Below are 27,010 nucleotides of genomic sequence, written 5' to 3'. Positions count from 1 at the left end.
GAGGTTGGCCTCACAAATGCATATATGCATATGTGACATAGATGGAACCAAAAACATATATGTCATAGATATATGACATAGAATTTCTTTTTTATTATTATTTTATTTTATTTTTATTCAATATATTTTATTTACATTTCAAATGATTTCCCCTTTTCTGGCCCCCCATTCCCCAAAAGTCACGTAAGCCCCCTTCCCTCCCCCTGTTCTCCCAACCACCCCTTCCCACTTCCCTGTTCTGGTTTTGCTGTATACTGCTACACTGAGTCTTTTCAGAACCAGAGGCCACTCCTCCATTCTTCTTGTACCTCATTTGATGTGTGGATTATGACATATAATTTCTAAAATATTCGTTTGCACTTATGTTAAACAAAAAGTTCTTTATCTATGTCATCAGTATTTTCCTACTACACAGAAGTTTGTAGTCAAGACAAAATATTGCTTTTAAAATTCCAAATAAAGGGAACAGTGGCTATTTTTACATGCCTAAGTTGGCAGTAGAATAGATGACATTTTGTGCGAGAGTGGATGTCACTATACTATCACCCATGATATATTTCAAGCTTGTGAATGAATTCTTAAGAGTTTTCACTAATTTCTCACCAATTATAGATTTGTATATAGCTTAATTGTGTGATCAGGACCTTACAGGCAGTATGTGCAACCCTATGACAAGTTCAGAGTGTCCCCGTCATATAGTTAGACGTCACTATAATAGTGGACTGCTGTAAAGGTTTCTAACACTTTCTGTGTTTAGCTCAATGTGAGCCTGTCACAACAGGCCAAGGAAAGCAGCAGCTGTTAGGCAGTAGATCCAGAAAGTCTAAAATCCTGCCATTCCAATCTGGAAGACTTAGAAATAGAAATGGAACACAAAACCAGAAGACACGAAACAACACAATCTCTTTCCTCAGCTTCACTCTAGTGCACACTAGGGCTTTCAAAATATCCAGGCTCCTGAGATGAGTTCAAGGGCGTAAGACCAGGGCTCGCTCACTGAGCATCGCACAGAGGAAGCTGTGGGACTGCGGGCATGCTGAAGCTGTTGTTAGCACGTACAAGAAGAATGGAATGGCATGGAAGGAATGAGTGAAGCACACCTGAGCTTGTGTTTTTGGTTCCATCTGTCTATGCACAGCCTGTAAGGCACCCAGACATCACTCATCCAGCCATCCTAGAGTATGCTATGGGAGGCCAGAGAAGCTTCAATGTTAGGACGAAGGGATAGCCTTGGTGAAGACCTAGAAACAAGTACAGATAATGCACTTCGCCCAAGGGATCAGATGGACCAGAAACATCCAGTAGTCACCGTACCAGGATCAGAAGCCAGTACAGATCGTGAACACTCTGTATGGATCTCAAAATGCTCATCACCATATCACAAGGGCATAATGACCCTCCATACAGCCATGCATCTGCTGGAAAGTTAGTAAGGAGAGGAGATGGGACCCAGAAAGTCTCAAGAATGGAGAACTGAACTCATGCTTGGTAAAAGAATAATAATAATAAAATAAAATGATAGTTTTTACAAGTCTGGCGATCAGTTAATCTGAAAAGAGATTTTTAATTGTAGGGGTCTGTAGCATTGATAATAAATTTCCCTCAATAATCCAGAAAGATGAGTGCCTGTAAACCTGAAAAGGATATTAAGTTTGCTATAAGAAGCCCAGGTGCAGTTTCCTTGTGCATTAAAGGAACATGGCCATACTCCTTGTACACCAGTTTCTTGTTTTTCTTCTTCATAACATTAAGGAAGAAGCTAGAACCCAGGAGTCAAGGGAAACATGGAGGAATGATGGATTTCCCCAAACAGAAGTAAACATTTTAAAAGTGTCTGCTGTGCGCATGCAATAAAATTCAATAAGCCACCATCTCCATGAATAAGATATGAAGAACAGACTAGTTAATAGGCAGAAGAGGCAAAAGGTGAGGGTGTCCTGCTCATGTCTAAAGGGTAATTGATTACTTGTTCCTCTCTCTTTATTTCCTGGTGAAATAATTAAGAAAATAACAGACACAAGAGCCAGAGCAATGCTAGCAAATAAGTTAGGGTTCTCTCTGAGGAGTGGCAGAGTCAGGGGGACAGACAGGGCTACAGTGGTCATCAGCAGGTGAGCATGAGACAGTGTCAGGGAAGGAACAGAGAGCCACAGACCCTTGCGTTTTGACCTTCTGGGGAAAGATGTTTGAAGAAAGAGGGCCTGGAGAACTCTGCCCTGGGTACAGAAGAGACTGAGGCAGTGCAGCCTTGGAATTGGTTCCTCTCACACACAAAAGCCTTGCTGTCCACTGTAGAGTCATGTGTCATACTGCTTCCTGTCTGGACTAATTAGCATGATCTGAGAGGCTCCTAACAGAGCCAGGAGAGCAGGAGAACCTGAAAGATTCCACAGAAGAAAACATGGAGGAAGGACCATTGTTTTAGAGAAAGAAATGTCCCGATGTGTTTGTTAGCCTTCACTGGCTTTATTGTCTTATTTCCTGCTAAAATATGTCTTCCTTAATATTAAAATTTATTATTAAATCTTATTTTATATTATTGTTTATATTTTATATTTTAAATATATACTTATATTGCTAAATTTTTATATTAAAACTTAATATAAAATATTAAACTTAATATTTAAAAGGACCTCAGCATCTGGATGTGAAGTAAGACCAGGCATAGAAGTACTACAGATCAGAGAACAGCTAAGAAAGTCTACAACGCTCTTCTCTAAGCCAACCAGGCTGCTGACAGTCTAGAAGCCACTCGTGTCTATGTTCAAAAGTGATTTTTATTGCATATGGGTTCATGTGCACATGCACACGTACACCCATACCAAGGTGCATGTCTGGAGGCCAGAGGCAAGCTCAAGGAGCTGTTTTCTCCTTCTACCATGCAGATTCCGAGGCCTGAGCTCGGGTTGTCAAGCTTGATGACAAGAGCCTTTCCACAGTGAGCCAACTTGCTAGCCCATTGTTTACACACACACACACACACACACACACACACACACACACACATCTGTATTGTTGCTATATACCAAAAACAGTCTATAAAATGTAAAGAACAAATAAACAGACAAAAAAACAGTGTTACTGATTATATCAATGCCAAATTCACAAAATGTTTTATAATAAACAGAAAAATGTTTTCTTATGAATAAAATAATAAAGCATTATTACTTGGCAGGAGAGTCTAGGTACCTTCCCATGAATACAAAAAAAATTATATCATGTACCTAATAATTCACTAAAAATTGAATTATAATTTCAATGCAAATCCAGTCCCATCTCTACAGAGGTCTTCATTGACTTAACAAGATCCTCCTAACCCATATGCAGTGAGGCTGGGAAACATTTGAATGGAAATTACAAGAGGGAGTAGGAGCGAGATGCGTGACAATGCTATTTTAATGCAACTCAAGACTATGGAATTGGCTCAGATATAGACAGTAAACAAATACAAAGTGATAAAGCACGCAGAAATGGACGCCTGTGGAGATATGAGCAAGAAATGGCATTATAAATCAGGAAGGAAAGGACAGAAGAGTCAATAGGCAGGAAAAGACAATTGCTGATGTATATTGGAAGACAGATAGCTAAAGTCCTACATGAAAATCAATTTCAGATGCACTATAAGCCTGAATGTGAAAGATCACGTTTCAAAATTCTAGAATATGCAAGTAGAACACACCTAAAATATCAGGGCAGGAAAAAAGTGAAGAAGTCACAAAAAGCATAAACAATAAAGGAAAAAATTAATGAGGCTTGCTATATAGCAGGCTGGGAAACTGCCTTAACTTTACCAAAAGCATTTACAGAAACAGACATGCAACATCATGGTAGAAACAAAGATTCTCCTGAATTTTCTCTGAACTTGATTCTTGGAAGACTTGTCTCAATTTTGTAGACTTTTCCTTTATTGTCAAAGCTTGATTTGTTGCTATTCTACCTACAGTGATAGAGAGGCCCAGCTTGTGACTGGTGTACAAGGGAAAATGTAAGAGTAGGGAAGGGAGAGGGAGGAGAGAGAGAGAGAAGAAGCAAGTAAACAAGGCAAGCAAGCTGGAGGGATGAGGGAAGAGGGAGAGGGAGGGAGGGAGGGAGGGAGGGAGGGAGGGAGGGAGGGAGGGAGGGAGGGAGGGAGGGAGGGAGGGAGGGAGACAAGTTTTGCTTATGTCCTCATGGCAGAAACTACCTTCTGTGCTTCTGGAACCAAGACAAGGAAACCAAATCACTGTGTTGTCAATGTCTTGGAAAGTTGCTGCATCAGCAGCCAGAGCTCCAGAGTTCTGGTTCCCTGTGGGGACATAGGGAGGTTCTTCATGAGGTCTCTTGCTCTGCTTGAGCCTGATTCTCTTAAACTCTAAAACAGCCTCACTCTTTGAATGCTCTAATCGTTTCCAGTTCTCTATGAAAAGACCGATGATCCGTAAACAAGAATCACATTACCTTTGCAAAGACAGGACAGTGGAGGATGGGCCAGCTGGTTTGCCCTGCTGCCATCTAACATTTGTAAAGTTTAACAAGGAATGGTGAAGATCTCAATGCACGGAAACAAATGAAAGATGGTCTTGAAGCAAGAAGTACCTCTTCCCTAACTTGAAAGAATGCAAAATTTCAATTTAGCTCTGCAGAAAGGATCTGATTAACTTAGGGAAAGTACTAGTAAAAAAAACAGCGTGCTTTTGCCCTGTGCCAGAATATATGTTTTATCGAGCATGGTAGAGCCTTGGAGAATGGAGAAACTTGTCTTCAAAGTTGTTCATAAGCTGAGATAAATAGACTTAAAAACATACCATCTGGGTCTATGTGGTTGAATATACCAAGAGATGGAATTTACCATTTCTTTCTGAGACATAAACTTTAATGACCATATTTTGGAAGATGCCAGAAAGATCCAGGAACATTCACAAAAGGGCCCCTGGAAGTGAAGACTTAACTGATGGCCCTCTCTTTTCTCTGAAGGACTGAAGATAGAGAAGTTTGTTTCAGTAGTCCATAGTTTCCCTAAACAAAAATCCAGAGGGAGGAAAGAGTTATGAAACCCCAGTAATGGAATCATCACAGAGAGAAGAGCCATCCATTGCTGGGTAAAGAGAAGTTGCTCTTGAAGCAGAGTGGGGACTGTCCCCAACTCTGTTGCCTTCCTGTGGATCCTGTCCCCCCAACTGGGATGCCTTGTCTGGCCTCAGTGGGAGAAGATGTGCCTAGTTGTGCAGTGACTTGATGTGTCAAGGGGGGTTGGTATCCAGGAGGATCTCCCACTTCTCAGAGGAGAAAGAGAGGGAGGATGGGAGGAGAGGGGGCCCTGCAATCAGGATGCAAAGTGAATGAATAAATTAATTAATGGAAAATAGTAAAAAAAACCAAAAACCAAAAAACAAAAAACAAAAAAAAAGAGCCGTTGCTCTAAGTTCCTAATGCTGTGAGTTCTGGGACAAGTGTGAATTCAGCCATCCTGAAAGCCAGCTACTGTTCCAGCAATGTAACCCAAATGGGTGAGCAGGTGGATGGTTCTATGGCATTAGGAATCATGGAAGAGGACTAAAGAAGACTGGAACCCCCACCCGTACACTGAAGGACCACTGTGCAGAGCTATGGGGTGAGACTGGTGACAACTTCCTAGTTGTTTTGTGAGTTTTTCCAGGCCAGCCTTTCTCTTCAAGGGCTCTGCATCTGGACGTGATTAGCCCTTTGGTCATAAATAAGTACCCTGGGATGCTTTAGTCATAAGCCAAATATTCAAAATAGGTGCCCCAGCAGAGAAGCTTAAAAGGAATACTAGCAGAAAATATGTTTCTGTTGCTTTAGGACCCATGAGGAGAAACGTGTCTAGTAGATGAACAACCCCAGTGTTTCCAGAAAAAGAACTAGTGACCTTGACCCAGAGTTGTTCCAAGGGCAGCCCATGGTCCTTGCAGGATGACAGTCGGGTTTATGGACTTGGGCTTGACCCACCTGCTGGGACTTAAACCACCTCATTGCAAGGAACACTCAGGACAAACATTTTGTATAGGTGTTTAATTTGGGGTTTTCACTCAATTTTAACCATTTAGATTTTCTTTTCTGGAAAAGTATCATTGTTTTCCTGTGTCTTGGAGGAGTTTTACACAGAATCAGCTCGTTAGAGTTTTTAATCACCCATATATATGAGTTATAGCTCATTTCTTTCCTTGGGGTGCATATTTGGTTTTTCTCTTCTAGAGTAAACTTATCTCAAGTTTGTCTAGATTCAGACTTTAACAAAGAGCCTGTTGTAGGACTTGTTTTTAATTCGGCTGATTTGCTTTATCAATGGTCGCTCTGCTAACCTTATCTTCCAGATGTCCTTGGTACTGTTTGTACACCTTCTTTTCTTGATTATTTGGTTCGCTGCATTTGTTTCCTCTTGTTCTCTGGAGAACATCACAATTTTGCCTCTGAGTGTAGAAAAAAGCTGTTACTCATCTCACCCCATAGGTTTTACTGTATCCTAGTCTCATAGAGTGATTTTCTAAATATTCTGTAATTACACCCTATCATTAACCCAATAATTATTTTAATGACATTTGAAACATAAAGCCATCAGTTTGTCCATTTGTTTAATTCTTTGTGATTAGAATGGCTGCCCATAAAATTTAAACTTTTTAGAATTTATGTATACTTTGGTGAATTTTTTTATAAATGTCTATTAAATTATTGTTCTGTGGGCATCTGAACAGAATGAATAATCTCTACAGGCAATGAGAATGTGCTTTAGCAGGGAGAAAAGATGACGTGGTAGACACCCAGCACATGTCTCCATCTTTAAGAGACTAAAACAAAAGTAAACGATATGGGCAGAGGTGGGTGGTGCAGAAAGATGTTGAAGGGCGGATGGTAGAAAAAGACCAGCTAAAACCCAGAATGGACTCTCAGTTTTCCAAGAATCAACAAACTGTAACATAGGCCATTTAGCAACAGTACAGGGAAGAGATGAAGTCCTCTAAGTAGAGCTTTAAGCCAAACATCTGCGAAGGTGTACAGTCCCCTACTCTGCAAAAATACAGTTTAATACAAAAGACCTGATATCTGTGCAGCAGGCAGATGCAAATGGAATAATTGGCATTATTTTCTGGTTTGTTCGGTGGTGCTGGAGCAAAAAGCCATCCTAAGAGAGTCTTGTCATTGAACCACTAAGGCTACATTTTATAAATTCAAGTCTGATTAAATGAGAAATGACCCCTATAGACTCAGATATTTAGATCCATGGTCCTGTGTGGTGTCTCAGTTTGGTGAGGTTATGGGAACTTTAGTCTGTGGAAGCGTGCTAGAGGAATAGGTCACTGAGGATGGGCTTTGGTTTGTAGCCTTGCCGACTTCCAGTTCACTCTCCCTGCTTCATGTTTGTTGTTGAAAATGTGCTCTCTCAGCTTCCTGCTCCACCTGCCTGCCCCCTGCCTCTTCCACCTTATGAACTCTCCCCCTGGAACCAAAAGACAAAACAAACTCTTCCTACTTAAATTGTCTTGGCCATGGCATTTTATCACAACAACAAAATGAAACTAATACAACATAATAAAGACGATATAGAAAAAACTGACTAATATTATACTAAGCGGGGAGAAAACTGAAAACACTTCTTCTAAAATTGGGAAATATATAAGGATGGTCACTGTTGTGGGCCTGTTCTGATGTGGGCCCTGTTGAGAGGGACCTGGCTGTAGGGTGTGAGTCCTTGGTCCTCTCTGTTGACTGGAAACACAGAGAGGCCTGTTCTATTGCTCCAACTTGGTGGATTTAGATATAGTAGGCTGGCTACCTGGCTGTTGCCAAGTAACTGTGGGATGGGGTAAATCTGACTGTAACCAGGTGACTGTGGGGGTGGAGTCTAGCGAGAATACTAGGGGCCTGGGGCGTGGCCCTACGTGACTGATGGCCACAGGGTTATGTCTGACACACTGTCACTACTCTTAGTCAATTGCACACAAAATCTTGGCCAGAGCAATAAGAAAAGAGAAATTACAAAATGAAGTACCATTAAGGGATGCTAAGCCCACACATCCCTGCTTGCTGGTTCTGTAATTCTAGACCTTATAAGCCCCATCAGAAAACTCTAAGATTTGGATAATACTTTTCAGCCAAGTATATGAGTAAAAATAAATACACTAGAAGCAGTAGCTTTTTAATACACTGAAAACTGTCTTACTAACAAAGAAATAAGTAAAACAATTGTATTCATAACAACCACAACAAATCAAATTCCCAAGAAGTAATATAACCAATGAGGTTAATGACTACCACAACAATGAAAACTATGAAGAAAGACACTGTATTCTCTAAAACAGTGGTTCTCATGCTTCCTAATGCAGAGAACCTTTAATAGAGTTCATCATGTTTTAATGACCCCCCAACTATAAAGTTATTTTTGTTGCTACTTCAGAACTATAATTTTGCTACTGCTATGAATCATAGTGTAAATACTTTTGGAGACAGAGGTTTGTCAAGAGGGTTGTAACCCACAGGGTTGAGAACCACTACCCTAGAAGATCAAAATACGCCTTGTTCAACAAAATTAATATCATTAAAATGGCCACATTACTTAATGAGATTCATGGTTTCATTACAGCCCCTTAAAATCCAAATGATATATAGGCTTGGAGAAATTACTTGGAGGTTAAGATCATAAACTGCTCTTGGAAAGAACTTGAGTTCCCAACACCCACTTTGTGCGGCTTATCACTACCTGGAACAACAGTTTCAGGGGATCTGATACCCTCTTTTGGACTCCACAGGCACATACATGTTGCCCACAAACTCATGCAGGTTCTCACAAATTAATAAAAATAAATATTTTAAAGTTCCAATTAATTTGTTCAAGGAAAAAAATGTTCAAGGAAATGGGGGGAGTCTTAAAATTCATTTGTAAACAGAAGACCCAAAATATTCAAAGAACTCCTCAGTAAAAAGAGCAGTGCTGGAGGTATATATGACTTTAACGATGCCACAGAGCCACAGTGGGTAAAGCAGTAGAGCAGGAGCATAAAGCAGACGTGTTGACCATGGGAAAGGACAGACTAAAGGACCCAGAAGCAAGTCCACGCAGTTACAGTCACCTTGTCAAAGATGCAGAAAGCATACACTGGAAAAAGAGATGGCCTCTTTTAACACACGGTGCTGGTAAAACTGGATATTCACATGCAAAAGAATGCAACTAGAGGCCCCATCTCTCTCCCTGTACAAAAGCAACTCAAACTGACCTTAAAGTAACACCTGAAACTTTGCAACTACTAAAAATAAATTACAAAGCAAATTCTTCAAGATCTAGGCATAGGCAGGGACTTTCTAAAAAGAACTCCAGGAGCTCAGGAAATCACTGCAAGAGCTGGTAAATCGGGTTAAATAGATGTGAACAGCTTCTACCCAGCAAAGGAAATAACAGAGTGAAAGACTTCTAACATAATGGAAGAAAGTCTTTACCAGCTATTCATCTATTAGGCAATTAATATCCATAATACATAAAGAACCCCAAAACAGTAAACACCAAAAGAGCTAGTAGTCATCAATAAAAAAGTGTAGGGAGGGGCAAGTGAAAAGATGAGAACTTTTCAGATGAAGGAGAAATGATGGGTCGAAACATGAAGAAAGGATTTCTATGTCAACCACTGGGGAAATGTGATACACAACTACACTGAAGCAGGTGCATGGTGGGGTGCAAGAGGAGTGTCAACATTCAGAGGCTCAAACCAGGAGAGCAGGACAAATCTGAGGCCAATTAATAAGTTCCAGGCCATTTTGGGCTACAGAGTAACATTCTGTTTCAAAAAAAAAAGCGAGCAAACAGAATACATAAATATTACATTGTTATTCCATCTCATTGCAGTGATAATATCCATCATAGAGAAAACTACAACAAATGTGTGCAAGCATACATGGAAAAGGAGAATGCTCATACACTATTTGGTAGGGAAATAAGTTTTTCAGTGGCCATGCTAATCAATATAAGGCTTCCTCAAAATAAACCCAATTGCCACATGAGCCACTTGTAAGACTCCTGTTTACATACCTGAAAGGATCCAAGCCAGCATGCAGTAGATAACACTTGAAGTCTAAACATACTGCTGCACTGTTTACAATGGAGAAGACCTGGGTCAGCCTGGGCACTCACATTTGCTCTGGTGTAGGGATAAAAGAATAAAGAAAATGCAGTCTTTATTGACACCTAGAGTTTCAGTTAGCCACAAAGAATGAAATTACTTTATATGTAAGAAAATAGATGGAGACATGGAAATCATCATACTAAACAAAATAAGCCAAACTCAGAAAAATAAATATCAAAAGTTTTCTTTTTATATGCTAAAACTTGAGAGCTGAGTTTTCACAACAAAGGGGACCATTAGGGTCTGAAAAGCAATGAAGCAGGAGAAGACAAGGGAGGCAGGGGGGAGCAATGGAGGAAGAACACGATCAAAGTGCATTGTATGTGTTTATAAAAACATCCTTGTGAAAATTCATTGCTTAGTAGATACAAAGTAGATACAGCTAGTAGATACAAATAGATACGAGATTTAAATACAGCAATGTCCCTTAGTTTATTGATCATATTATTCAAATCATTGCTATCATTTTTACCAATGTTATCACTACGTGTCTAAGCATCTTTTGTAATCTGTACTTTCCTAATCATATTTTAAAAATAATATTCACTGGCATTATCCAAGCAATATAAAAATAATCCTAATGCCCTGTCACTATTCTCCCTCACAAATTTTTTCATAATACTATGAAATTGAAGATGCTGCAGATTATTATGAAACATTCCAAAAATTATTTTTAGCTCCTGTAGCTTCAAATTGTTATAATTGGTTGCATGGATTGTTGATTTTTTTTTCCGTTCTCTCATGTCTTTACCGCTTTTGAACTCCTCGCTTCCATTTGCTCCTGGTGGCAGAAGAGCCACGTCAGAGACTGTGATGCGTGACTGTAAGGGTTGTGTCTGTCTAGCATGCACGTGTAGTTATGATCCCTTTCTATCTGGAGAAGCGAGTGTTGTTGCTCTCACAGGTGTACAGTCCCATTCAGCCGAATGTTCTCCTTCAGGGCCCCGCCAGTGCTTTCCTCAGATGTCAACTGTGGAAAGTCTACTGGCCCTAAGAAGGAGATTGTCTCCTCTCCCTTTGTATCTTTTTATATATAACAGGGTTATCTTTGGAAATGAGCTATCGCCAAGAAGAATGGCGTCTCTCCCTCTGAAGTGTCTTGAATTTGCTTCACCTTTCTAAAAGATGTAAGGCTTTCTTTCTTCAGCTCAGGGAACTGTTCATTAACTTTTAAAATATCCCATTTTTTCTCTCCTCATAAGTATAATTGGATTCTTGGATAGATGATGACCTTTGTTGTCAGGAGATATATTTGCATCAGTTTTTTTTTCAACATCAGGGCAGAAAAGTTCTCCTTGCTGTTAAAGATTGAAGGCCTAAGAGGCATAAGAGCCAGTCATGAACAGAACTCAACCTTCTTGTATGCCATCATAGGCTAGGTGTGGGAAGTGGTTTTGGGGGTGTCTTCTCCCTTTCAGTGGAAAACACTGGTAGGAGACGCCATGAGCAACATACAGAAGAATGTTCTTAGCAGGGAATATGTAAGCCAAGCTGGAACCTAGACTGAGGACTGAACAAGAGAAAAATGGCGTAGGGCGGTAGCTCTCAGCCTGTGGGTCATGACTACTTTGAGGATGACATATCAGATATCCTACATATCAGATATTTACATTATGATTTCTAACTGGCAAAGTTTCAGTTATGAAATAACAAAATAATCTTATGGTCAGGGGTCACTACAGCATGAGGAACTGTATTAAAAGGTGGCCGCATTAGACGCTTGAGAACCACTGGCATAAGTGTGTGGCTAGAGCCAACAAGAAAATCCAGATCCCTAGGCACACACCAATTATATGAGCTAAGTAGAGTGGGGGCCTCACAGTAAGGTAAATCCACGAAGCATAGATACATGCTGTGTCAGCTCAACAGCGAAGCAGGCTCAGAGGAGACCAGCATGGGCGTCAAGCCCAAATTCACCAAATTTTTATTTTTTTATTTTTTTATTTTTTTAAGGTTTCTTCTTCTTATCATCATCATCATCATCATTAATTATTATTATTACTATATTCTTTATTTACATTTCAAATGTTGTCACCTTTCCTGGTTCCTCTCTCCCCTGAAAATCCCATAAGCCATCTCCCCTTCCCCAATCAACTCTCCCCCCTTCCCTGTCCTGGTACCCTTTTTTAAAAAAATATTTATTTATTATATCTAAGACACTGTAGCTGTCTTCAGACACACCAGAAGAGGGCATCAGATTTCATTACAGATGGTTGTGAGCCACCATGTGGTTGCTGTCCTGGTATTCCTATACACTACAGCATCAAGTCTTTCTAGGACCAAGGGCCCCTCCTCCCTTTGGTGTCTAACAAGACCATCCTCTGCTGCCTATGTGTCTGGAGCTGTGGGTAACTCCATGTGCACTCTTTGATTGTTAGCTTTGTCCCTTGGAGCTCTGGGAGTACTGGGTGACTCATATTGTTGTTCAATGGCCAGCTGAGAGTGTCCCCCTCTGTATTTCTCATGCACTAGCAGAACCTCCCTATAGAGGACAGCTATATTCAGCTTCAGTCAGCCAGCACTTGTGGGCATTCACAATAGTGTCTGGGTTTTGTAACTGTATATAAGATGCATCCCTGGGTGGGGTAGTCTCTGGATGGTCTTTCCCTCAGACTCTGCTCCACCTTTTGTCTCTGTATCTCCTTCTGTGGGTATTTTTCCCCTTTCTACAAAGGACCCAAGGATCCATACTTTGTTCTTCCTCCTTCTTGGGCATCATTTGATATGCGAAATGTGTCTTGGGTATTCCATTGGACATTCTATTCCTAGGCTATTGAGAGACTGTGAGGAAGTATAGGCTAGGCTAGGGAAGGGCATCTTTTACCTTTTGTAAACATCACCTAAGACTGACCTGCTTTATTTTGTAGATAGAAAGATTTACCCTTTTTCAAAGTCTTCCACCAATGTACATAAGATTTGCACCCATGAACATGTATTTCTATGGTGTGTATTTTTCTTACATGACACTGTGGCACAATTGTGTAGAATTTTTAATTGTTTGTTTAGGGACAGGATAATGTCCAACTGTAGGGACTGTTCAGTGCCTCATCAACTGAACGTAAGAATGTTATGTGTGAGAGTAATTCTGCAAGGAGCATGAGTTCCCCAAGGCTGCTTGAAGGGGAGGGTCATTTAGTGCAAGGCCAATAAAGATCATCACCTAGCTCTTCTCTCATAGCCTTTCAGGGTATTTCCTGGTATTCTTACTCTGGCTTGCCAATGTTGCCATCAAAAGAGGTAGAGTTCCACAGCCTGATGGACCAGGCCGTCAAAAGGAGGGCCAGGCCCCAGCGGGAGCCTTCGGGTGCCTGCTTTGGGATCTGAACAGCCTGGGCAGCAGCACACTGTCTACAAGCAGCGCAGGAGGTAAGCTGTGCACCAGAGGCCAACTGGGAAGGGGCAGCTTGCACTGGTGAGTCCAGCACTGACAAGATAAACTAACACCAGTGAGATCTAGATGGCAAAAGGCAAACGCAGGAACGTCACTAACAGAAATCAAGGCAATATGGCAACATCTGAACCCAATTCTCCTCTACCAACATGTCCTGGATACCCCATCACACCAGTAAAACAAGATTTGGATTTAAAATCACTGGTCATGATGCTGGTACAGGAACACATGAAGGTCATACATAAAGAAATTCAGGAGACAATGGATCAAAAGGTAGAAGCCCTTGCAAGGGAAACACAAAAATCATTGAAAGAAATCCAGGAGAATACAAAAGCCAACAAGGAGGAAATGCAAAAAACACTTAAAGAAATACAGGAGAACTTTGCTCAACAGGCTGAGGTCATGAAAGACGAAACACAAAAATCTCTTAAAGAAATACAGGAGAACTTTGGTCAACAGGCTGAGCTCATGAAAGAGAAAACACAAAAATCTCTTAAAGAATTACAGGAAAACACAAACATGCAAGTGAAGGAGCTAAGCAAAACCATCCAGGATCTAAAATCAGAAGTAGAAACAACTAAGAAAACTCAAAGGGAGACAACTTTGGAGATAGAAAGCCTTGGGAAGAAATCAGGGGACAGAGATACAAATATCAACAACAGAATACAAGAGATAGAAGAAAGAATCTCAGATGCTGAAGATTCCATAGAAACCATGGACTCAACAGTTAAAGAAAATGCAAAATGCAAAAAGCTTGTAACCCAAAATATCCAGGAAATCCAGGACACAATGAGAAGACCAAACCTAAGGATTATAGGCATAGAGGAGAGTGAAGATTTACAACTTAAAGGGCCAGCAAATATCTTCAATAAAATTATGGAAGAAAACTTCCCTAACCTAAAGAGAGAGATGCCCATGAATATACAAGAAGCCTACAGAACTCCAAACAGACTGGACCAGAACAGAAATACTTCCCGTCACATAATAATCAAAACACCAAATGTTCTAAACAAAGAAAGAATACTAAAGGCAGTAAGAGAAAAAGGGCAAGTAACATATAAAGGAAGACCTATCAGAATCACAGCAGACTTTTCACCTGAGACTATGAAGGCTAGAAGGTCCTGGGCAGATCTCATGCAGACTCTAAGAGAACACAAATGCCAACCAAAACTACTATATCCAGCAAAACTCTCAATCACCATAGATGGAGAAACTAAGATATTTCATGACAAAACCAAGTTTACCCAATATCTATCCACAAACCCGGCCCTAAAAAGGATAATAGGAGGACAACACCAATACAAGGAGGGAAACTTCACCCTGGAAAAAGCAAGATAGTAACCTTTCATCAAACCCAAAAGAAGTTAAGCATTCAAATTTAAAAAATAACGTCAAAAATGATAGGAAGTAACAATCACTATTCCTTAATATCTCTTAACATCAATGGACTTAATGCCCCAATAAAAAGACACAGACTAACTGAATGGATACGTAAACAGGACCCTACATTTTGCTGCTTACAGGAAACACACCTCAGGGTCAAAGACAAACACTACCTTAGAGTAAAAGGCTGGAAGACAATTTTACAAGCAAATGGTCTCAGGAAACAAGCTGGAGTAGCCATTTTAATATCAGATAAAATTGACTTTCAACCCAAAGTCATCAAAAGAGACCCTGAGGGACACTTCTTGCTGGTCAAAGGAAAAATACAAAAAGAAGAACTGACAATCCTGAACATCTATGCCCCAAATGTAAGGGCACCCTCTTTTGTAAAAGAAACTTTATTAAAACTCAAAGCACACATTGCACCTAACACAATAATTGTGGGTGACTTCAACACTGCACTTTCCTCAATGGACCGATCAGGAAAACAGAAACTAAACAGGGACACAATGAAACTAATTGAAGCTTTGGACCAATTAGATTTAACAGATATATATAGAACATTCTATCCTAAAACAAAAGAATATACCTTTTTCTCAGCACCTCATGGTACCTTCTCCAAAATCGACCATATAATTGGTCACAAGACAGACCTCAACAAATATAAGAAGATCGAACTAATCCCATGCCTCCTATCTGATCACTATGGAGTAAAAGTGGTCTTCAATAGCAACAGAAACAACAGAAAGCCCACATACACGTGGAAACTGAACAATACTCTACTCAATGATACCTTGGTCAAGGAAGAAATAAAGAAAGAAATTAAAGACTTTTTAGAACACAATGAAAATGAAAACACAACATACCCAAATCTATGGGACACAATGAAAGCAGTGCTAAGAGGAAAACTCATAGCCCTGAGTGCCTCCAAAAAGAAAATGGAGAGAGCATACATTACCAGCTTAATGACACACCTGAAAGCCCTGGAACAAAAAGAAGCTATTTCGCCCAGGAGGAGTAGAAGGCAGGAAATCATCAAACTCAGGGCCGAAATCAATCAAGTAGAAACAAAGAGAACCATACAAAAAATCAACAATACCAGGAGCTGGTTCTTTGAGAAAATCAACAAGATAGATAAACCCTTAGCCAGAATGACCAAAGGGCACAGAGAAAGTATCCAAATTAACAAACTTAGAAATGAAAAGGGAGAAATAACAACGGAAACTGAGGAAATCCAAAAAATCATCAGATCCTACTACAAGAGCCTATACTCAACACAACTGGAGAATCTGGAGGAAATGGACAATTTCCTTGACAGATACCAAATACCAAAATTAAATCAGGACCAACTAGACCATCTAAACAGTCCCATAATGCCTAAAGAAATAGAAGGAGTCATAGAAAGTCTTCCAACCAAAAAAAGCACAGGACCAGATGGCTTCAGTGCAGAATTCTACCAGACCTTCAAAGAAGAGTTAACACCAATACTCTTCAAACTATTCCACAAAATAGAAACAGAAGGAACACTACCCAATTCCTTCTACGAAGCCACAATTACGCTGATACCAAAGCCACACAAAGATCCAACAAAGAAAGAGAACTTCAGACCAATTTCCCTTATGAACATCGATGCAAAAATACTCAATAAAATTCTTGCCAACCGAATCCAAGAACACATCAAAACGATCATCCACCATGATCAAGTAGGCTTTATCCCGGGAATGCAGGGTTGGTTCAATATACGGAAATCCATCAATACAATCCACTACATAAACAAACTCAAAGAACAAAACCACATGGTCATTTCATTGGATGCTGAAAAAGCATTTGACAAAATTCAGCATCCCTTCATGCTTAAAGTCTTGGAGAGAACAGGAATTCAAGGCCCATACCTAAACATAGTAAAAGCAATATACAGCAAACCGGTAGCCAGCATCAAACTAAATGGAGAGAAACTTGAAGCAATCCCACTGAAATCAGGGACCAGACAAGGCTGCCCCCTTTCTCCTTATCTTTTCAATATTGTACTTGAGGTACTAGCTCGGGCAATTCGACAACATAAGGAGGTCAAAGGGATACAAATTGGAAAGGAAGAAGTCAAACTATCATTATTTGCAGACGACATGATCGTCTACCTAGGTGACCCAAAGAACTCCACTAGAGAGCTCCTACAGCTGATAAACAACTTCAGCAAAGTGGCAGGTTATAAAGTCAACTCAAGCAAATCAGTGGCCTTCCTATACTCAAAGGATAAGCAGGCTGAGAAAGAAATTAGGGAAATGACCCCCTTCACAATAGCCACAAACAGTATAAAGTATCTTGGGGTGACTCTTACCAAACATGTGAAAGATCTGTATGACAAGAACTTCAAGACTCTGAAGAAGGAAATGGAAGAAGACCTCAAAAAATGGGAAAACCTCCCATGCTCATGGATCGGCAGAATCAATATAGTTAAAATGGCCATTTTGCCTAAAGCACTATACAGATTCAATGCAATACCCATCAAAATCCCAACTCAATTCTTCACAGAGCTAGAAAGAGCAATTATCAAATTCATCTGGAACAACAAAAAACCCAGGATAGCTAAAACTATTCTCAGCAACAAAAGGAAATCTGGGGGAATCAGTATCCCTGACCTCAAGCAATACTACAGAGCAATAGTGTTAAAAACTGCATGGTATTGGTACAGTGACAGACAGGAGGATCAATGGAACAGGATTGAAGATCCAGAAATGAACCCACACACCTATGGCCACTTGATCCTCGACAAAGAGGCTGAAAACATCCAATGGAAAAAAGATAGCCTTTAACAAATGGTGCTGGTTCAACTGGAGGTCAGCATGCAGAAGAATGCGAATTGATCCATCCTTGTCTCCTTGTACTAAGCTCAAATCCAAATGGATCAAGGACCTCCACATAAAGCCAGACACTCTGAAGCTAATAGAAAAAAAACTGGGGAAGACCCTTGAGGACATCGGTACAGGGAGAAAGTTTCTGAACAGAACACCAATAGCGTATGCTCTAAGAGCAAGAATTGACAAATGGGACCTCATAAAATTACAAAGTTTCTGTAAGGCAAAGGACACCATCAAGAGGACAAATCGGCAACCAACAAATTGGGAAAAGATCTTCACCAATCCTACATCAGATAGAGGGCTAATATCCAATATATATAAAGAACTCAAGAAGTTAGACTCCAGAAAACCAAACAACCCTATTAAAAAATGGGGTACAGAGTTAAACAAAGAATTCTCACCTGAAGAACTTCGGATGGCGGAGAAGCATCTTAAAAAATGCTCAACTTCATTAGTCATTAGGGAAATGCAAATCAAAACAACCCTAAGATTTCATCTTACACCAGTCAGAATGGCTAAGATTAAAAATTCAGGAGACAGCAGGTGTTGGAGAGGGTGTGGAGAAAGAGGAACACTCCTCCACTGCTGGTGGGGTTGCAAATTGGTACAACCACTCTGGAAATCAGTCTGGCGGTTCCTCCGAAAACTGGGCACCTTACTTCCAGAAGATCCTGCTATACCACTCCTGGGCATATACCCAGAAGACTCCCCACCATGTAATAAGGATACATGTTCTACTATGTTCATAGCAGCCCTATTTGTAATTGCCAGATGCTGGAAAGAACCCAGGTATCCCTCAACAGAAGAGTGGATGCAAAAAATGTGGTATATCTACACAATGGAGTACTATTCAGCCATTAGAAACAATGAATTCATGAAATTCTTAGGCAAATGGATGGAGCTAGAGAATATCATACTAAGTGAGGTAACCCAGACTCAAAAGGTGAATCATGGTATGCACTCACTAATAAGTGGATATTAACCTAGAAAACTGGAATACCCAAAACATAATCCACACATCAAATGAGGTACAAGAAGAAAGGAGGAGTGGCCCCTGGTTCTGGAAAGACTCAGTGAAACAGTATTCAGCAAAACCAGAACGGGGAAGTGGGAAGGGGTGGGTGGGAGGACAGGGGATGAGAAGGGGGCTTGCGGGACTTTCGGGGAGTGGGGGGGCTAGAAAAGGGGAAATCATTTGAAATGTAAATAAATTATATCGAATAATAAAAAAAAAAAAAAGGAGGGCCAGGTAAAGCTGCACTAGCAGGAGCCATACCTTCGCTTGGATGCTACAACCTTGATGATACCTTGGTTGAGGCTTTCCTTAGCGTTGTGCAATTTCTTTCTCTCCCTTTCTCCAGCTGTATGATTGGCACTGTCTGCCACCACTCATACCCAAAGCTGGTGCACAATTTCTTCCCTTGTTTTGGTCCTTGGTTCCATTTTAAGATGCAGTTTTTCTGACAATATGCCAGTGATCCTCATCAGGTAGGCAAACACTCTCTCTCTCTCTCTCTCTCTCTCTCTCTCTCTCTCTCTCTCTCTCTCTCTCTCTCTGTCTGTCTCTGCCTCTCGCCTTTGGCTGATTTGCTCTCATTTCTCTAAGTTTAGGGCAATAGTGCAGGAATAGGGACTATTACAAACTAGACATGAGGATCAAAAGGACTAGCAAGACTTAACTACATGGTGAAACCCTGTTCTAAATCAAAGCAAAACTAAAACCAACAGTGGCTGCTTATTGTAACTACACAGAAACAGTGACAAGTGGGCAGAGCCTTTCCTAAAATGGCTCACACATGACTGCCACTGTGATAGGGAAAGACATTGCAAAGACAAATTAGTAAGGATTATGAATAGAAGTGCACTATTCTGAAATCTTTCAAGACTCCCTTCATAGTTTCCCATTGTCCATATGATAGTTAATATGAGTTAAAATAATTCAAAAGTATGTATTTATGGTTATGGGGATGAGGTGTCCAAAATGCACCTTAAATAGACTAAAACCAAGGTATTAGATTACTTCTGGAGATTCCTGGAAAAAATCCATTCCTTATCTCTTCTACTTCTAGAATCTGCCAGAATTTATTGGCTCCTGGCCACATCAGTCCTGGCTTGTGGTCACCTGCTTTCTACTCAACTATGGCCAAAACTCTCTCTGCCTCATATATAGGATGCTTGTGATTACTTAGAGCAATTCAGAATAATATATCCTTGACATAATCACATCTTCAAAGTCCCTTCAAAATCCTTCCAAGTATTATATTGTGAATTTGTGGGAAGTAATGTTCAACCTTCCACAGTCCACTCTCCAACCCAAAGACTCATGCTGTCCCTACATATATCCATTTCATTCCAACATCCTCCAAGCTTCAGCTCACTGCAGCATCAAATCGAGGTCCCAAATCACATCATCTCTGTAAGACAAGGGTGAGGATTCAGAATGAGCCATCTCAGGGAAAATCCCTCTCTATCTATGGATCTGGAAAACAAATGATCTTCTCCAAAATTACAGAAGTGTGACTGGCACCAAACAGTTGTTAAATGCTTTTTCATTTAAAAAGAGGGAAAACAAATGGAAGGGGACTAGGAGTCATCAATCCCAAGAAATTTCAAAATCCGATCAGATAAACTTCAGCAGTCTCCAAACCCTGAGATTCTGTTCCTGTCTAGTTAGGGTGCTCCCTTTACACCCACACTCCTGTGCTCTGTGCTAAGGCTGCTCTCCCGGGTCCTTCCTCTTTGTCTTGAGAGTAGCTTATCTTTCATCAGCATGCAGAATTCTATTTCATTCTGTCCATTTTAGTCTAAACTGGCTGTGATTCTGTTGCTATGTTATCTCAAAAACATTGTGTCTCTCCAATGACTGTCCTGGAGATTCACTCCACTGGATAAAGGCTCCTCCAAACCTCTTCTCTGGACACTCTCTTCTCTAACCCTGACTGCTGCTGAGATAGCTGTGGGGGCCCATGAGTGGTGCATCTAGTTTTATCAGTAATATCAAAGGGTTGTCTGATCCCATCCTTAGCCTTTTCTAGAGAGTATGGTTTCCTGCTGTTAACATCATAATTCTTTCACTTTTTTGCCCCTTGGTGTGATAGGCTGAAATGTTTGAGGGCACGGGTTAGGTCTAACTCACTTGAACATCACAAACACGTCATGTTTTTTGCTCTAGCTTTCAGTGGGAGTTTACATCTCAGTATGAGAGAAATAAAAGAAAGCAATGTCTGTCTGTTTTGGGTCAGCTGACCGTCAAAGCGGTCTCTGAGACAACTGATGCATGGGGTTTAATCTTAGCGTACTCCATGAGAAGCCACCATGGGATTGTGGGAAGTTGATCGAGAAGCTCAGGAAACATGAAGCTTGGGAGAAAGACATTCTCACCTCCTTGGTGCCCAGGCACCAAGATGTTTAAATTACATAACAAAGCCTATGTCTCCACCCAAGCCTAGAGTCTGCATTCCCCAAATTTACAGCATTCATCTTTAGCTATAGGCCACCGCAGGGTGGCAACTCAGGTACTCTCAAATCTGTACATGGAGTATGTGAGGAGCACAGTCCTTAGAAGCATAATAGTAAGTGTCTAAGAAGCTGTGGTAGGTGAGCTGTTATGGGAGAGTGGCTCAGCAGGGGCTAGAGGCTGTGCCTATGGAATGACAAGGGCAATCTTGGAAAGCAACAGCACAAGTGCCATGTTATAGAGCCACACTAGAGAACAGGTGTAGTGGCTAAAAGTGTGGTACAATGACCACGCGAGCTCTTAGCAGAAATACTCTTTCCTCCCACCTGAAACAGTGCTGTGACATGCTGCATTCTTGCTTTGGAGGCGTCTGAAAGACTAGAGATGTTCAGATATTAGAAGTTAAATCCTAAGCCCAGTACTGAGATCCACTAGCTCCTCCCGCCATGCTTTTCCCAGCCCTGATGGTCACCATGGCTTGGATCATCAGTTACCAAGCATTAGCACCATCCTGACAGCCCAACTAAGTGTTCTGAGAGAGGAGTGAGGCGACCAAGTACACTCCCACTAGACACTGTGATTGGTTCCCTCTGACCTGAGTAAATGCCATCCACTTAGGCGATTTGTCAGCTGGGGAGGTGACTCAGACAGGTCACCTTCTATAATGGTTCTGCTTCTATTTTTAGATCAAGCTGATTAATGTTCATGGTCGACGCCTATTCGGGTTGCCCTGCGTGAATTCACAATGTCGCTGCAGCCTGCTGCTGCTGATCCCTTTGGTGGCAAGTGGCACGCTCTTTCCATACCTTCATTTTCTGCTGGTGGTGCCTGGAAGGAAAAGGCCAAACACGAGCTGTCATCTGGGGGCCAGAAGGGTGACCCAGCCCTGGTTTAAGGTGGCAGTTCCCTCTAGCAACTCACTGCCCTGTGTTGAACACTAACCCCAGATCTGCGTGCTTACTGTGTTTCAAAGGTAGGGATTTTAGGAAGTGAATAAGATTGAGACAGATGGCAGGAGAGGCTCATAAATGGTCAGATACACACATAGCTCATGAAAAACAAAACAGTTGCTGAAGGAGCTGCAATGAGGAATCAGGAATAGCAGGGGTGGAGGGAAAGGCAGAGGAGAACCCACTAAAATACATGTGTGTTGCAAATGTCATAGCAATAATTAATGCCTTATATCCTAATTTCAAAAATAAAAAATTATGCAAAAATATGCCACGATAGGGAGGTTGCAATCTAATGGCAATAGTGACCTTGTGCAAAGGTACATACACCAGCTGTGCACAGTGGTTTATGCCTGTGATCCAAGCACTCATAGGGTAGAGGCAGTAGGACAACCTGAGGTACTGAGACCCTGTCCTCCATAATCAGACAAGTCCCACAAAACTGTGTCTGGCTCATTGTGTCTGAATAGAATAGATGGAAGGTGGATTGAGTGTCATCAGTACTTCCTGATATTAATATGTGCTCCCATGTCAAGCTAGATGCTTAGTAATAATCCCTAGTGGATTATCTGGACTCTGTCTGACTTTGCCTTGTGACCACTTGGCCCCCAGAGAAGAAGAGCAGCAGTTAAAAAGCAGCAGGCAAACACATCTGGAGACATCCTTCAGATGTGGGCCATGACAGACCTGGACTTATGCTGACAGGATTAGAGATGAAATTCCAAAACCATTCACAATGCTGATGATGTTTCAATGTATCTGCACAAGCAGATCTCCAGCCAGCATCCGAAAGAGAGGGGGGAGGGGAAGAGGAGAGGAAGGGGAGGGAGATGAAGAGGGAGAATGCTAGAGGGAAAGGGAGGGGGAGGGGGAAGGAGAGAGAGAGAGAGAGAGAGAGAGAGAGAGAGAGAGACAGAGACAGAGACAGAGACAGAGACAGAGAGTATGTGGATAGGTAAGAACGCACATGTATGCTCACATAGTCGGAGGCCAGAGGACAACATCACGTGTCTGCCTTTGATGACTTCTCTTCTTTTTCACTGTTCTAAACTCACCAAGTAGGTACCAGGCTGGTGTGCCAGCTTCACATCTGGCTCTTCCTAAAATGGCGTTCTAGAGATCAAGCTTAGGCCCTTCCTTGAGCCTCACTCAGGTTTTCTTTCCTGCCTGAGCCCTCTCTCTAACCCCTCTATCAAGCAGACTTTGGCTCTTTGACTTTTTGTTGAGTTTGAATTCATACTTACACGATTAAAAGCAAACAAACAAGTAAGGTCTCGCTTTGTGGGGTATCAATCGTTGTGACTGGCATATCAGCAAATGTAACAATGTTGGCATGAGTCCAACTGAGGTTCCTCAGAGCAAAAGGCACAAAGTGAAGAGAATGGACGGAGACCCTCCCTGAGCATCTCCAGCCTGGTCTGGCGTGGTCTGCAGATTTGTACACAAGCCCTGTGTCTATGCACCCTCGTAGTTGTGACCGCCTTATTTCTGACTGAGGCGTTGCTGCCAGGTCCTGGGTTTGTGGTCTTTGTGTTCCACCCTGACTTTCCATGGCATCCGGCAGGACTCTTTTCTGCTTGGCTCTCTATACCCCAGCCTGATACTACAAGCTTTGACCAGTTGCAGGGTCAACCCAGAAACTACTCCCCACCTAAATGACACTTCTTCGCCATGTCCAGGGCCACTTTCTACCTGCAGCCAAAGTATGGAGGATAAACACCGGATTAGGCCGGTCACATCACTGCCAAAAGAGGATGCAATTACGTTGGCGCCAACTGAGCAGGAGACTGACAGTGCATGGCTCAGTTCCTGGGATACAGCAGCTGAGTTCCATGTTAAGTTTCCTCCTAGATGTCATGTCCTCACTTTGACACAGAGCTAGCTGGAACTCGTGCCCTCCTAATTAATTAAAGTTAATGAGTATTCCCCATCTGGGTGGTAGCACAGGAGAACCTGCTCTTTAAGGGCAACATTCTTCTGTTGGCACTCGGCCCTGGACCAGGAGACACAAGAAGCAAGACTGAGGGCAAAACAAGGCAGAAGAGGGCCACAAAATGAGTCTGCTGAGGTCCGACCCCTACAATGTGCAGAGCTCCTGACACTTACCTGAGGCCGCTTGTCCGGAACTTCAGTCAGATCTTATCAAACCAGAGGACTGAGATGTGTTCTGCAACCCAGGAGCAAAAAGTGGCTGTGGAGACCATGCTGGCGGCAGGGCCTGAAACCTGGGGAGGGAGAGTGGAATCCTGGGCTCGCCCCAGGTGCCGCTGAGCATTGCTCTGACACCCCAAACCAGCCTGGCCTTTCCCACATGACAGTCTTTTCCTCTATGAAATTCTCAAATAATTAATAAAAATAGCACGCTTTAAAAAAAAACCATAAACTATGAATAGGTACAGTGAAATGGATCACAAGAAGCTGAAAACGGGGCACTGGAAAGGGGGAGGAAAGAAATCATACAGGCGGGCTGGGAAGGGGAAGAAAAAGAGGAAATAGAATAAATGTCCTTGAAATCACAATAGGGGTCAGGGAGAGCAGCAGAGGAGAGGGGAAAGACTGAGGAAACAAAATCTGTGTGAAAATGCCGTAACAAACCCACTTCTTTGTATGCAATTAAAAAAAAAAAACTAATTAGGCCGAGCAGTGGTGGTGCACACCTCTAATCCCAGCACTTGGGAGGCAGAGGCAGGCGGATTTCTGAGTTCAAGGCCAGCCTGGTCTACAGAGTGAGTTCTACGACAGCCAGGGCTACATAGAGAAACCCTATCTTGAAGACACACACACACCTACACACACACAAACACACACAACTATTTGGGAAAAAAGAGAAAAGAAAATCCAGCATGAGTCAGAAAGTATATGGAGACGGTGCAAAGCACCCTTCTTTCCTGCCCAGCCATGGTGTCACTTGGAGTAGAAGTCTCCAGAAACAACCAGACCTCTGTCCTTCTGTTCCAGCCACCTACAGCTCTGCTCTCTGAGAAGCCGCACGGACTCATTGGCTCAAGCTGTGATGCTCAGCTGTCCGTCCATCTCGTCTCCTGGAACAGCTCAACCCAGGGTCTTCCTGAAGTGGTGATCACTCCAGCGGGCGGGTCAGTGGCCCAGGGATGGTGGAGGACAGAGGTCTAAGAGGAAATGAGGATGTTTAAGGTTGGGGTGTGGGGTGCCGGCTTTCATTTACCAGCTTCATAGCTGAGCATCTGTATTTACTAAATGAGTGTGTGTAGGGAACTGGACAGGCCTCCCATCCCCGTGTTCTCTGCCCTGCAACTGACCTTGCTAGGAACTAAGCTAGACCTCCTCAGCAGCCCCACCCCCAGGCTTGTGTCAACCCACCTATCTGTTAACTAGCTGATCCCAGGGCCAGGGGTTATGCTACATTTTTGAACACAGGATCAATTTTACTTAATGCACAGGTCCCCATAAAACAACTGTGGTCATCTGCACTCAGCAGGGAGAGCACGGGGCTGGAAAGTCTGTAAGGCATCCCCAGGTGCTTGAGCGATGCTGCACAGACCAGTTAGCTGCAGCAGAAACGGGGCAGGGGTCTGCCTGACTGCTCCAACCTTGCCCCTTCTGCACCTGCCATACCTGTCAAAGCCAGCTGCCCCAGCACGGGCCCTGGGGAGTCCCCTGCCTCCCACTGCCGTCCATCAGCAGCTTCTTTTTCTGGCTATTCCTACTGGCTGTTCATCCGTCCGTTTCTTTAGAAATTGGGTTCTACTAAATTCTTAAGAAATATTCACCCACCATTTTTAAAGTGTTCTGATCATGCCCTGCCATTGAGTGGAGAGTGTTGCCCTCATGACAAAGGCTTTAGGAGCAGAGGCAGCTACAGGGCACAGGCCCCAAGCTCATCCCTCAGCGCACTCCACCTATGCCCTGTTGAGAATCACTATCACCCCCACCCCCACCCCTGGGGTGCATCTTGCTAGAAACAGATTGCCTACATGGTACAGGGTTGCAACCATATGAGTGCCTCTAGATAGGGTGGCCTTAGCTGTCTGCTGTTGCCCTTGGTGGTAGCTTACACAGAAAAGTGGCCCTGACTTCCTCACTGACTAACTCTCTCCACAGGGGTAGAAAATGGTACCAGTCAGGCCAGAGCTCTGGGATCCCACAGTCGCTGCTGCAGGATGGAGGAAGCTACTCCCGAGCCCGTCTATGTGGATGTGGACAAGGGGCTGACCTTGGCTTGCTTCGTTTTCCTCTGCCTCTTCCTCATAGTCATGATCATCCGCTGTGCCAAAGTCATCATGGACCCCTACAGTGCCATCCCCACGTCCACCTGGGAGGAGCAGCACCTGGATGACTGAGGCACAGGACAGGTCTCAGGGTCCTGGAGGATGCACCTCTGCACATCCTTGCCAACTTCCTGCAAGCACTTGACAAGTGCTGGAGACTGGGAGTGGCTATGACCACCCAAGATGGAGAAGGCTCACCTTCGCCTTACTGACTCTCATGTGACCACCAGAGCGAAAGGCCAGCATGCTGGAGCCATGGCGGGAGCCTGGGGAAGCCTGGGGAGAGGAATGCTAAGCCATGATGCAGGAGAGTGGGGACCATCCTGGGACTCCACTGGGAGACAGCAGGATGAGGGTCCCCTGCGCCGGCCCCTGGGCACCTTTGAAAACTAAACCCAAACCAGACACTCTGGCCTGCAAACAGTGGTCAGGAAGAGACTGACCTTCAACTACACAGCACTGAGAGGTCGCTGAGAGCACAGTACCCTCTACAGACTGGCAGTGACAGGGCAGGAAGGAGGGAGACTTCAGGGGGCTTCTCCTGCAAATTCTCACAAGGCACACAGCTACTTTCAAACTGCTTTTTCTTTTTTTTTTTTTTCAAAAAAAAAAAAACCCTAA

The 27,010-nt window shown here is 42.6% G+C and overlaps 1 protein-coding gene across 1 annotated transcript in view; it reads left to right on the top strand.

Annotated features, from left to right (window-relative positions):
- Positions 1-27,010, top strand: part of Ctxnd1 (cortexin domain containing 1) — a 49,639-nt gene extending 22,629 nt beyond the window's left edge. The window contains exons 2-3 of the mRNA XM_052178133.1: positions 25,101-25,237; positions 26,223-27,010. Coding sequence (XP_052034093.1) covers positions 26,282-26,461 — 180 coding nt within the window. The 5' untranslated portion in view covers positions 25,101-25,237; positions 26,223-26,281 and the 3' untranslated portion in view covers positions 26,462-27,010. The remainder of the gene's footprint in view (positions 1-25,100; positions 25,238-26,222) is intronic.

This window comes from Apodemus sylvaticus, chromosome 1 (genome assembly GCF_947179515.1).
Source record: "Apodemus sylvaticus chromosome 1, mApoSyl1.1, whole genome shotgun sequence".
Classification (NCBI taxonomy): Eukaryota; Metazoa; Chordata; class Mammalia; order Rodentia; family Muridae; genus Apodemus; species Apodemus sylvaticus.
The sequence above is the reverse complement of the archived record's forward strand: the minus strand, read 5'-3'. Positions and strand labels throughout refer to the sequence as shown.